This window comes from Rhodnius prolixus, unplaced genomic scaffold, assembly GCF_049639745.1.
Source record: "Rhodnius prolixus isolate KJV_2025 unplaced genomic scaffold, Rpr scaffold_6, whole genome shotgun sequence".
In the NCBI taxonomy this organism is placed as follows: Eukaryota; Metazoa; Arthropoda; class Insecta; order Hemiptera; family Reduviidae; genus Rhodnius; species Rhodnius prolixus.
The window spans coordinates 24732390-24746169 of NW_027411634.1; the positions used below are offsets into that span (position 1 = coordinate 24732390).

Genomic DNA, 13780 nt, shown 5'->3' on the forward strand with positions numbered 1-13780 from the left:
ATATTGCGATACCGACAGTTAATGAAGACATGTCATTTTGTTACGCTAAAAAAAAAATATTCTTGAAATAGAACATATTAGTTGTACCTGCTTGTAACTGTTTACCTGTATATTAAAGTGAAGGAATCGTCTGAATATTAGTTTCACCTGGTATCTGAAATAAAATGTGGGTAAGAAGATTCATAAGAATATACATATATTATAAAAAAAACTAAATATATTTGATTAGTCATTATGTACATTAAAATAACACATTACAAAACATGTCAATTTTATTAAAATATAATAACTACATGATTATTATCTATACACATATAAAATGATCACATAAATATAATTTGTCAACTAATTAAATTTAGAGGTAATTAAAGGGAAATTATAATTTAGTAATATATTTCTTTACATTGCTATTGTCCTGTGTCCCTGGAGTTTCTTATAACCAGCAATAAAATAAAATAAAGTCGCTCAAAAAGTATTCAAGTAAACTAAAAGCGAGATTTTCGAGATTCTGATACGCTGTCAATGTACAAGTTCTGTAGCCTTTAAATTCGTAATAAACATTCATTCACACACAAAATAAAATATGGATCTCTAACTTTTCTATTTACTTAACTAATAAAAAATGAAATTTAAGCTGTTAATTCACATCTTCATTTAGAATAAAATTAATTAATGTTAGACATTACAAAGAGGAAAACATGAACAACTTTGGCATTGTAGTTATGAGCCTATATTAAATGAATTATAGCACTGGACAAAAAGTACCGGACTTCACATAAGGTGGGAACAATTTTTACACACTCACACACGTAGTATTTCTAGAGCTTTATTATAACATATAGCAATCCAATCTGGTTGAGTTGCTCCCCACTGAATTTGATTAATTTCTCCCTCGGCAGCAGTATATGCTAATATGGGATCTTCGATTGCTCTTGGCATCTGTTGGATATCCCATATTAACGCCTGATGATCATCACCTGCAGTACATATATGACAGGAAGAGTGAGGTGCCCAAGCGATACCATTTACACAAGCACGATGATTGTTTAACCTCGCAACCGGTGTACAAGGCACCCTCACATCTAAAATAATTACCTCACAAGCATCCATAGCAACTGTAGCCAAGTAGTTAGGATCTTGCTTGTTCCATGCTAATCGAAGCAAAGGAGTGTGTTGAGGATCTTCATAAATGATTGTTGAATGTTCAAGATGTCTCAAATCAAACATCCTTACAGATCCATCAGCTCCTACAGAGGCAAACATATCTCTCCCACCTCCTGCTCTGCTAAAAGCAATATCATATACCTCTTTGTCATGGGCAATAAGCTGAGTTTTAACATGTCCCGCCACTGTATTTACTCTTCCAACAACTTGTGATGTCTCTAGTCCCCAAATTGTGCATGTTGTATCTATACTTGATGTGCCGATCAAATTTGGATCTACCTCATTCCAGTCAAAAGATGTTAACGGAGCACAAAAGTCAGAGTTTTTGTTATTATTTAATACACATTCAAGACGAGTTTCTGGCTCACCTGCTCTCCAAACTCTTAAGTAATCACCACTTGTGGCTAATAAATCAGGAAAGACCCCTTTACTATCAGGAATCCACATTATTTTTGTTGTAGGATACGGATGATCGAAGGTGCTTTTTGCACTGAAATCAGATGTATCTTCATCCAATGATACTATCTGTACTTTATTATTATATTCTTCAACAAAACTTCCTAAAGCCAACCTGAAACGTTTGTCTGGTCTAACTGACCAATTCATACTATACAGAGGCCATGGTGCCTCATATTTATAAATTTCTTTCCGTTTAGGAAGAGCCATTATTTTTATAACAAAAAATCTAGCATATGAATTCCTCTAAAGGTTCAAAAATATCAATTATAAGCATTGTAACGATTTGCTGCTTGAGTTAGTGAACTGGGAACAAAGTATGCATTATGCAGTCTTTTAAACACTATTTTTACGATTTATGCACCAAAAATGAATGGAGAAAAGTGATTAGTTATAACAAACATTGATAATTAACTCTCACAACACAAACTCCGTCATAGGTGAAAATATTCTAACCTATTACACTTGACATTCAACTATTCTACCCTCCACCCGACCATACTACAAAACAGGCTTTAATCTTTTCATCAGAAAATTTCCCATTCCAATTTTTCGCGGCATCAATGACGGGGAATCTAAATGTTTGTAGAGAACTAAAGGGAAGGTAATGAAATGATTATTTACGGCTATTTAGCTGTAGTCGAATAAGCGAAGTGAACAGTAATAAACCGAATTTAGATTAGAAGAATAAGTTAAGACATTTTGTGTAGAGAGAATGAATTCGACTAGAAAGTTAACCGCATTAGTTTTAAAAAGATTTTTTTTTTCACAAATTATTAGCAATAACTTTAAGTCAGAAACAATAGTTTGCAGCAAAATTAAAGGTAATCAGCGTTACTGCAAGAGTTCATTAGGCAATGTGTTGGGAAAAGTAAGTCCAAAATTAAAATTAATTACTTTTACTTGTAAAGTTTGTAAAACAAGAAATACAAAAACTATTTCTAATCAAGCGTATACAAAAGGTGTTGTGATAATCAAGTGTGAAGGTTGTTCTAACAATCACCTAATTGCTGACAATCTTGGTTGGTTTGAAGATTTAAAAGGTAAAAAAAATATTGAAGAAATATTAGCTGAAAAGGGAGAAATAGTGAAGAGGACGTTGGATAGTGGTTGTTTCCAGTTTGAAGCCAATCATCAAGATACTGAAAAATGATTGTGGTAAAGTATGTTCATTATTGACTGCAGTAATTGAGTTTAGGTAACGCTTAATTCTTAAGAGATTTAAGTCTTTTTAAGAGATGTAGTCACGGCCAATAAGAAGTCACCGCCTTATCTACTCACTGCTGCAAGAAAATAATGTTTGAATATAATTTTATCAGAAATGCAGCAACTATTTTTAAAATTAATATTTGTATATAGGACGTAAGAAGATTGTATATAGACTATCTTTTTGACCGACTGACTTCAGGGATTTTGCGGCATTCCACATCATTTAGATTACCTCTCCCCAACTACATGAGTTTCAGCTATTAGCTCGACTATGTATTCCAGCATAAAGTACACCTTGTGGGCATTTTCATTATCAGTAGAAAGTAACACAATGATAGATAATTTTCGTTTTTTTTTTAAATTAATTTTATTGGTTCATCAAAGATTTTTACGTTTTATACCAGTGCTAGGCTCTACAGTAAAACTAAATAGAACTAATAAGTAAACAATCCTGGCCGTCCACTGTTCCCAATGAGACAGACAGCAAAGAGACAATGAGCTGTAGAAGCTCTTAGTAAATGAAAATCTAGAATATCCAACTGGATTTTCCGCGTGGAGTCCATTATACTTACCAAAAACGTTACCTACTTATATATTGGTTTCGTTGGTTGGATTCCTAGTCAATTCTGAATCCTTAACTTATCTACTTACTTAGTAATCTATTAGATTCTAACAGTTTTTATATTTTCTTGAAATCACTCACGGAAACATGTATATTTTAATGAGATTATTATATTATTGTTAATATTTAAAAGCAAATAAAATTTGTAAAACAATGAAATTAAAATATCAATTCTAATTGAACTTTTATTTTTGTTTTAATATTTTGATTTCGTGTGAAATCGAGGCTAAATATTAGACAAAAACCTTTCCTTTTTTAGCAATCTTAATCCATTTCCCTTTAGAGAATAATAGTATCTTCCTTGCGTCTCATCTTCTGGCGACGAGATTTCATTCTATGCTCCAATTTATTCCCTATTTCGTCACAATTTGCAATGGTCTTTCATCATCCAGAATTGCAATGTTTATTTCTCATTATATACTTAAAATATTAAATATTCTTTGTGATTGGGTATATATGAAAAGTATTATATTTAATTTGGAAATCCTCTCCTTCCCTCTTAATTAGATTTTCCTGATCTGTGAAACAAGAAATTTTATCTTTTGTTCTAATTTTCCATTTTTTCCAAATAGAGAGCTTAGGTTTAAAAATGGAAAAAAGAAAGTCAGACCGAAAACTAAATAATTTAAAGATTTATTTATTATTTATTAACCACTAACACGCAACGATTTTAGGAGTGCCCCTGATATTCTTGGAACTCTCTACTTTTCTTGATGCTCCATTCCCAGGAGTTAATTGTATTAACAAATTCAAAACAAAGATAGTTTAGAAGAGAGTCCTGTCTATAGATGAAGGAATGGGTTTGGGAACAGTACTGAGGGTTAGGTGGATAGTGCTATGGTCAGAAGTTAGAGTAAAATGTCTTTGTGAGTTGAAGTCGTATTAAAAGAGATGAAGATGTCCAGAATGTCAAATTGTTTATATGAATCAGGTGAAAGGGCATCAAAATTAACTCAGATTTCAAGAGCTAAATCTAGCTTCACATCTCATGTTTCATGGTCTCAGCTGACTCTAAATTATCCTAATGATGTGAATTAGGTGTACGACATGCCCATTGAGGATGATTGGAGGATAATCTCCTTCAGCAAGAAATTTAAGCCTTGCAGACTGGAAAAAGTGATTGAAAGTCTATTGCTGAAATACGATTAAGATAGCAATAAACTAGGGCTAGATTGAACCCAAGACGTTGGCAGTCTAGAGCAAAGGCTGTAGATTTAATGGTTTCCTTCAGGCAGGAAAGAATTTGATGATGATGAGGAAAATATTTCTAACTAAAGTAGGTGCAGTTTGATAAAAAGAAACATTGGGCTTAGTTGTTCAGGCCGGATTCCATTTTTATCAAAGATTTCTTCACCAGAGGCGTTGAAGGCTTGTAAACTCTGCACGCTTTATATTTAGCTGAGTGATCCTCGAGACAAAGTGCACAGGTAGGAGCTGTTCTCAAGGTTTCTTGCACTTGGAAGGCGAATGAAAATTTGCGCATTTTACGCTCGTCAGATTATAGTTACAGTGTGTATCCTCAATGTGTATGAGTGTAATTCAAAAATATGTTTATTATTTGGTTGCGGATCCAGGTCAACAAAGAATAGCGGAAGAGGTAATTTTGATTTAGGATGGTCAAACATTTATTTACGTTTGTGATTTTAAAATTTTGGCGTTCGAGGACCAATTTTATTATTTCGGTGGGTGTGGTATGGTGAAGCTGTCATATTACAATACGAAATGCTTTTTCTGTTTTAATTTGATATGTGCGATATTTTATTTTGTTCGTTTGAATATATGTATTGTATGGCGATTTGGTATCCTTTAATAGACTTATTAGGTGGCCTTAGATGTCTACACTAAATTTACAGGCTCTAAAAGTTGGTTCAGTGCACACAATTAGTTATGATTTTGATTAATATTGGAGGTGGTTTGAACTTTTTGGCCAGCTAATTTTTCATCTTGTTTCCACTTCGACCTCACTCAAAGTTGTAAAAAGATTGGGAGTGGAAAATTTAGAGTCACTACTTTGTTTTTCTGTAGGAAGGGAGTGTTTATTACTTGGAACATCAAATGATGTTCCAAGTAATGAACTTGAGAAAATTCTATTAGTGATTTTAATGACTCACTAATATTATTCATAATTCTTTCAGATAAATCTCCATCATCGATGCAGAAAGTCTTTCCATATTTTGCTTCATTTTTTATTATTTAAACCAAAATTACTATGTTAGGTTATGTTTAGCGCAATCTGCAAGTAGAGTACGTCCATGCACTAAACTACACTTTTTTCACAGAAATTAACTCAGATTTTAAGAGCTAAAGTTAGCTTCACATTCCGTGTTTCAAGATCTTAGCTGATTCTAAATTATCCTGATGGATAATTTAATTAACAACCATCAATAGTTGCTGTGAGGAATTTACATTTTACATTTACTTTTTTCTGCAGGAAACCTTAATTGCAAAAAGAAGGAAACAAAACTGTTTTTTCTTTGAATTATTAATATTTTATTTAAACAACTATCCATTGCTGCTTTGCATAGCTAGTGCGAAAGGGCAGGAATTATTGAGAGACCTTGATTTATGAGGATCTTCTTGGCGTTGAGTTTACATCTGTGGATAGAATTAATTAACTATTAAAAGGTAATAATATATAAACAAATTTAAGATTTTATTCGTTTTTATATATATAAAAAAGTTTTCATTTTATACTTCTTTTTTAAATAATATTAGCGGAAAGAAAAGTATTTTTTAAGCAAGGGAACATTTTAAACAGAGAGATACTATCTTTTAGAAATAATAGAATTTTTCAAAAAAGAAATAAATGTAATTCTTTGGTTAATGTACACACTGAACTATATAAACTTATCTTTTTAGATTAATTTGTTATATATATTTCCGCTATTTATAGATAAACTTATTCTATAAAACATAAACTCCGTCTATCACTCGCGCGAATTTTACATCTATTGGTATATATTACAATTTGCCAAGTATTTCTAACCAATAGGCAATGATTAAATTACACACACATAAAATGCAATATTTAATAATACTGATAACCAAATGGAGTTATTTAACAGAATAGAATTAAATTTATTTCAAAATATATGTTGGAATTGTAGTCAGTTAAGAGTATTATGTACAATCATCATCAATACTACTACTTCATGTTAGGAAACTGACACATATACAGATTTATTGATAAGGGGGAAAACTCTAAAGGTACTTTTTTTCTTTTATAACTGAAACTTTATGCTTGAAATTCTGTAGGATACATGAATTTAGGATTTTTGTAAGGTTTTAATGCTAATTCCTGTAATAATTAAAACTATTAACACTCTAAAATCATTTTGTAACTACTTTTAATTAGCATTATGTGGTGAGAATAAATCTTTGTATTCTAATAATTATATATTTATAAATCAGGTAAAATTGTAATTATATACAAGTATAAAACACTTTTTCTTTTCTTTTTTAAATCAAATATGCACGAATTTGAAATACTTAAATAAGAAATCACATTCACAAAACTGTAAACAACAGAATATAGCAGCGACATGGAAATTACAACCCAATAGACAAGCTAAGGGAAGTTGAAGTTCATAAATGCTAGTTTTAAGATTGCCACAGGAAATATGCCCATCGAATTACAAAATTTGTTTCTCCTTTCTTAAAAATTTCCAAGCAATGCTTAGTCTTAAAAGAAATTGTGCACTTTTTTTTTTTTAACATGATTAATCATGTCTAGAAAATGGCCATCTTGAACGTGATTTATTACTTCCAGCACTTGTACTAAGGGATCTCTCTCTGAATGTTGGCGATGAGCTTGATGAACACGAACTGAGACTGGTTGATGGGGTTAGACCAAATATATCTTGTACTGATGGTCTATAATCACTGCATTCAGAATCTGGGAAGTAAATTTAAAATTTTCGTTTGTTATCAAAAAAAATGTTCAAAAAATATTATCATTTAAAAATGTTCTTAACAAATGATTTTTTAACGAGTACTTTTTTCCACTTTTTATTATCAATTTTGCAACTGTAAACAATGTACAAAAAGAAATAAAAGAGACAAAGAATAGTGCAATATGTTTAACAAATAGTTCAGAATTTGTCCACAAGGGTTTGTGATGTCTGTTTAGGTGTTGAAGTAGCAAGTTAAGCTATTTCAGAAACAAATTCATCGAAAGCAAAACTTTATTCATTAAGAATATGCTTTTTTAAGAAAAACGAAGCAAGAAAATGGAATTGGATAACTTCTTAAATACCCTCCATTTTTCTACAAAACATAAGAATTCTAAACGATACTCCAATTAATTTAGATTAAGAGATGGTCAAATTAGTTAAAAGACAAGACTGCACATAAATAAGCGAAAATCAGGTATCTTTTAATACTGCAATAAAAACATTACCTATCAGAGGTGTCTCATCATAAAGTGATCCTTGTCTATAACTCCGAGTAAAATTCTGTTTACCCGATCCAGGAGAATAAATTTCCATTGCTTTTTCCGCTGCAACTTTCCACCTGGTCATAAAGAAATATGTAACTTAAATTACATTTCTGACACAATATGTAAATTCCTATCAATACTACAGCTTACAACTGACCTGTCATGATCATTGATTTGTTGGGTAAGATGCTTAACCCAAACATCTCGTTCATCATTGTTAGCTAATTTTAATGTAACACTTTCTTCTTTACCTTCACATTCATTTACTAAAATCAGATCGTTTGTATTTTTTGTACTTTTGAGTATTGTGTCCTGTAAAAGATTATATATTGTACTAAATTTTTGTTTATTTATTTTGAACCACTAATGATTTGTTACTTTTAAGTATAACACTAAGAGCAAAAAATTAAGAGGACCTTTACTATTCAATTACCCCTACATGTTATTCTTAAATAATACACAATTTTCAAAATGAGTAAAATTTTCTTTCCAAAAAGAATAAAATTAAGAGAGGCAAAATTATATGTAGCATTAAATGACAATAAATAATTGTGAATTACCTTATTTACTGGTGTAGTAGATTGTGGTGAACAAGTCCACCGTAGATGACTATCGGACCATAAACTAAGTGTAAACCCTTGAAGGCTGGCATGTCCACCATCTTTAGTAGTGGATGATATAACTTCTCTCATGAAACAGTCTGGTTGGGCTGCTAATCGACAACAGAAATGACCGAACAATGGTAACTGTTCACCTCCTCGGCCATCTGTAAAATTGTTAAGCATGAATGGAAATAGTTATCCAAAAGCTTGCCTTGAGCAACTCAGGAACTATGCCAAAGTTCATAATTTACCCAAATATAATTGGTTTTCTCAGCTTTCTATTTTGTTGTAGAGTGTAAGTGAAGCACATGTCTTGTCTATAGAAGATCCCGTTGTTTTTAAGAAAATAATCCCTATAGTACTGTCCAAATATGAACTTTATTTAAAGAATAGATATTAAATCTCTTAATAGCTCCAATTTTAGTCTCTACTATTATGGTCTGTATGACTATAGTTTGCAAACTCAAAAATACCTTCTGCATAAAGTACCGTTAGCAGTAACAAAACTATTTGCACAATTAAGAACTTCAAGTCAATACTGTATTTCATTAAACATTAGTATCAATAAGTATATAATCAATCCTAAAATTTTCTGTCAATTTAGTGATTTGAAAGTGTATGAAGATTTGCCACATACATTGTTTATTTGTCCAGCGTAATAAGAAAGATCAGTTATATCTTATTTATCATTAATCACTATGAACAATAAAAAGCAAAATATAATATTTATCGGCTTCACCTGCGTGTTCCAGCTTGAGGTCATGAGTTCTGATACTATCATTCACATCATCCAACGATAGTCGAGCTGAAGCCATCAGTTCGAAATGTGGACCACTAAAAAAAAAATATAACTGTTACGAAGACATAATGGAATTCACAGGTTTGAGTACTTTACAGTTTCGTAGACAAGCCACAGACTTAATTTTTATTTTCAAAATACTGATAAGACTAATACTACTTCAAAAAGTAATAATATTAACTGCCCTGAACTGTTATCATTGTTAAATTTTCACGTGCCAACAAATAATATTAGGACAATGAAAATTGTTTTCTAAAATATGCCATAGTACTAATTATCGTAAGTGTTCAGTTATTTTCTAAGAGTTGCGGATCAATTTAATCATCTACCCGCTGATTTTGATTTATTCAACACCAGCATGTTCGAACTGAAATGTATTTATATAACTGATTTTGCAATGATTAGTACCAGTTATGATATCATTAAGATTTATTAATTAAGTATATCTATTTCAAAGTATATTTATAGTATAGTATACATTTTAAAGCATATCTACTAAGTAAAATATGTCTATATTTTATTTCTACTTCAATGTATGTATATTCTATGACTATACTATGTGTACATATGTATGATATATGTATGTATATTCTATAAAGTATTATATGTTACGTTATTATTAAATGTTACTTTAAATTATATTTCATTGTAACTGGGTGATTGCCGGTATTATAAATAAATAAATAATTATGAAATTAAATTTTTAAGCTGATACTAATATTTTCAACCGAAAAACTGATATTTATATTAATACACTTTAAATCAAGAATATGAGACAAGGAATAAAAGTTATTCTAAGTTCCTATTTCAGTATTTTGGAAATGAAATTTCCGTTTAATAATAATTAGATAAATTTTTTTAAAAAGTATACTTAGAACTGTACCATAACGGTTGTGAAACTCTACAAAAGAATAGAAAATCTATTTATTACATAAAACAAAACAAACCAGTTTCTGTAATGTTTGTTTTTTTTGCCAAATTTCAGTCCAAATTCATGTACTAAGTTTTTTCATCTTCCACTAGTTAGAACAATGAAAAGAGATACGAGGGTCGTTTGAAAAGTCCGTGCAAAGTCAGAGAGATAGCACCACTGGCGCGTATCGAGGTTATGTTTAGTTAGTAGCATCTCTTGGAAGAACACACACCAAGTTTCAGTCAGATCGGTCTATTTCTTTGTGTTTGGCATTCGTTTGAATCGAGGAAGTCGAGTGATTTTCAAAAAATGGACGAAAAAGAATTTCGTGTGTTGATTAAACACTACTTTATGAAAGGCAAAACGCCTCAGGAGACTAAAGAGAAGCTTGATAAACATTATGGTGACTCTGCACCTTCGATTAGAACAGTTTATAAGTGGTTTCAAAATTTTCGGAGTGGCCATATGGGCACAAGTGACGCTGAACGTTCTGGACGCCCTGTTGAGGTTACTACTCCAGAAATCATTGATAAAATCCATGATATGGTGATGGATTACAGAAGAGTGAAGGTGCGTGAGATTGCTAGTGCTGTGGGCATCTCGAATGAACGGGAACATAATATTTTGCATCAACATTTAGACATGACAAAGCTATCCGCAAGATGGGTCCCGCGATTGCTCACGCTTGACCAAAAACGAAATCGTGTGAAGTGTTGCAAGGACGGTTTGCAGCTGTTCCAGAAGAATCCGCAGGATTTTAAGCGTCGTTTCGTCACTGTGGATGAAACATGGATACATCACTACACTCCTGAGACCAAAGACAATCTAAACAATGGGTTACCAAGGGGGAATCTGCGCCAAAAAAGGCGAAGACCGTTCCTTCGGCCAGAAAGATTATGGCGACTGTCTTTTGGGATTCGCAAGGAATAATCCTCATCGACTATCTGAAAAAGGGTAAAACTATTACAGGTGCATATTATTCATCGTTATTGGACCGTTTGAAAACCGAGCTGCAAGAAAAACGCCCACGATTGGCCCACAAAAAAGTCCTTTTCCATCACGACAACGCACCAGCTCACACCTCAGCAGTTGTGGTCGCAAAATTAATGGAAATAGGGTTCCAACTCGTTTCACATCCCCCATATTCTCCAGACTTGGCTCCCTCGGACTACTATTTGTTCCCCAATATGAAGAAATGGCTGACGGGAAAAAGATTTTATTCAAACGAGGAGGTGATTGCAGAAACGAATGGCTATTTTTCAGACTTGGACAAATCCTATTATTAGGAAGGGATCAACAAACTAGAGCAGCGTTGGACGAAGTGTATAAGCCTAAAAGGAGACTATGTTGAAAAATAAAAAAGGTTTACCCCCAAAAATTAAGTAGTTTTTATTTTTGCACGGACTTTTCAAACTACCCTCGTAAGTCTAAAAATAAATTTGCTCTTTAATTATACTACCAAATTAAACAGATTTTAATTGCAGGATTGGTTGCAAATACTCCGCTGTCCTGCATTTATGTATATATTTACAAATATATATATAATTTCAAAACATTCTAATTTATTAGCTAAGAACATGTTAGTTCAAGTAACCTCAAAAATTTACTTCTGGGTTCACTTATTTATTGTTTTTGTGGTCTTGTTTGCACAGGGATACACTTAACTTCCAATTTATCACATTCCTACTTTATTCAACTTACAATATCTAAAATAATATAATAAGTAAAGGATCTTTACAAAATACTGACATCTTTCCTGAGTTTAGTTCATCCCTGAGTGATGCAGCCAACTTCTTGCCAACTGTCCTACTTATGGAAGTGTGTATTGTATTCTTTATCTTTCTCCTTGTACTAGCTATGGACATATCATCCCTCAACATATGGCTGTACACTTCTAAAGTAAATGTGAAATCACTTGGTACTTGATTACTAAAAATAAATAAAACATTTGAATTAATTTTAATTAAGAAGATTATGTAATAAATGAGTGCTAACTGAATAACACCTATTTACTTACAAGACTAGTATGTCGGGAAATGTGAGATCAGTAAGTGATCTATCAACTGGACATAATAACGAGGTATCATACATTTCTGTGCCAATTTTCGCCAAACAAAATACTGCAAATCTTCTATAATCTCCTTTATTCTTAAAATGATCTGTATCTCTCCATATGAGTGGCATTCTCAGATCGGATAAACAAACTCTAGCTCTGCAACCTTCGCTTCTGTAAAATAATAATTAAAAATCAAAGCCATTATAATCGATAAAAAAAAAAAAAGAGAGAAGAAATAGATTTCTCTTACAGACACATCAATAGCATAAGATCTGATTAATAATAGATATAAGATTTATTCCACCAGGCAATTTTTTGATCAGTTGCCAATTAGTTTGTAATTATTTACCGTGCTTACGCAATCTTTGTTTGAAGACGATTTGTATTTTGAACCAGTTGGAACGCTTTAAGATGGCTTCAAGATTAGTGTTGATCACAATTAATTAAATATCTCTAAAACAAAGATAATATCTTTCTTGGAGAAACCATATTGTCACATATCCAAATGATCCATCCTCACACCTTTAAAACTTTGAAACAATTCCAGCAACAACTTCTCCAAAATATCCGCCATTTACTTGCCTTCTCTCTAATTTTTTCCCTGTCAATTATGGATGTCTGGCTTATGGGGCCTCTCTTGGGATCTCGAAGGCAAACTAAAGCGTTTGATGAACATTTCTCTATGATTTATCTTCCCAGTGACGCTCTCATCATCCAGTCATACGTATCATTAGACAGGCTCTAACCTGCATTCCGCATTTCCTTAGGGGCCTTCCTAATCCTATTATTGAACGCTATTCAATCCCGAAGACCTTCCTATATCCTTTAATTTCTCCAATAGAATAAATAAATTTGCGCATCTTCGACATCCCCACTCTCTTCTTTTTACCTTTACATTCCTTCCTACAGGGCAACAGTCAATGACAAAGCTTTCCTGATCAGGGCGATTTTGCTATGGCACTCTTGACTATTATAAACTCTCCTAACCTTTTAACCTTCCACTTCTAACTTCCTTGATTTTTTTTTTCAGTTTATTGTTATATTTCTTTGTACATATTTATCTTTATTTATTTTTTGTGTCCTTGATTTTTACTCTTAGAGAATCTACGCTCAGAATAAAGTTATATTCTCATTCATTCATTATCAGCTATATCTTTTATGAAAACTCAAGACGTCGTCTGAAGAGCCCTTGGCCTAATTGGTGCGTACTTCGACATGTACCACATTTGGTGCGTTTGTATCCCTGCTCATTTTTATTATGACACTTGTTTACTGTTATTTATTTACCATTGTAAATTTAAAAAACTCCCCAAAAAAGAGTTAATTTAAGATTTGATAACTTTAACAAAATACCATATTCTTTACTTTAAACATGTTCAGTTGTAACAGATGATATACATGCATTGTCTGATATAAAGAGAGGTCCTTGACTATCCAGTATTGCAAGAAGACCTTCTATCTTCCGTGTCTTATAGTATTAGTAACGCTACAATGTTGTTTACAGCAACTGGATGGGCTGTT

General features: G+C 32.0%; 2 protein-coding genes across 6 annotated transcripts in view; both read right to left on the reverse strand.

The window, feature by feature from the left end:
• Window positions 1–197: 197 nt before the first annotated feature.
• Window positions 198–2128, reverse strand: wap (DDB1 and CUL4 associated factor wap). Its single transcript, XM_074140260.1, has one exon. It carries the CDS (start codon window positions 1828–1830, stop codon window positions 802–804), a length of 1029 nt encoding a protein of 342 aa, XP_073996361.1. The 5' UTR covers window positions 1831–2128; the 3' UTR covers window positions 198–801.
• Window positions 2129–6080: 3952 nt separating this feature from the next.
• The window catches only part of LOC141460342 (rhotekin-like), a 287313-nt gene continuing 279613 nt past the window's right edge, over window positions 6081–13780 (reverse strand). For all 5 annotated transcript variants that reach the window (XM_074140253.1, XM_074140256.1, XM_074140252.1 and 2 more), the window contains 7 exons: window positions 12221–12430; window positions 11953–12132; window positions 9231–9325; window positions 8450–8655; window positions 8047–8201; window positions 7851–7963; window positions 6081–7346 (listed from right to left, as the gene is read on the reverse strand). In XM_074140253.1, the coding sequence (XP_073996354.1) occupies window positions 7171–7346; window positions 7851–7963; window positions 8047–8201; window positions 8450–8655; window positions 9231–9325; window positions 11953–12132; window positions 12221–12430 (1135 nt within the window). In that variant the 3' untranslated portion in view covers window positions 6081–7170. The remainder of the gene's footprint in view (window positions 7347–7850; window positions 7964–8046; window positions 8202–8449; window positions 8656–9230; window positions 9326–11952; window positions 12133–12220; window positions 12431–13780) is intronic.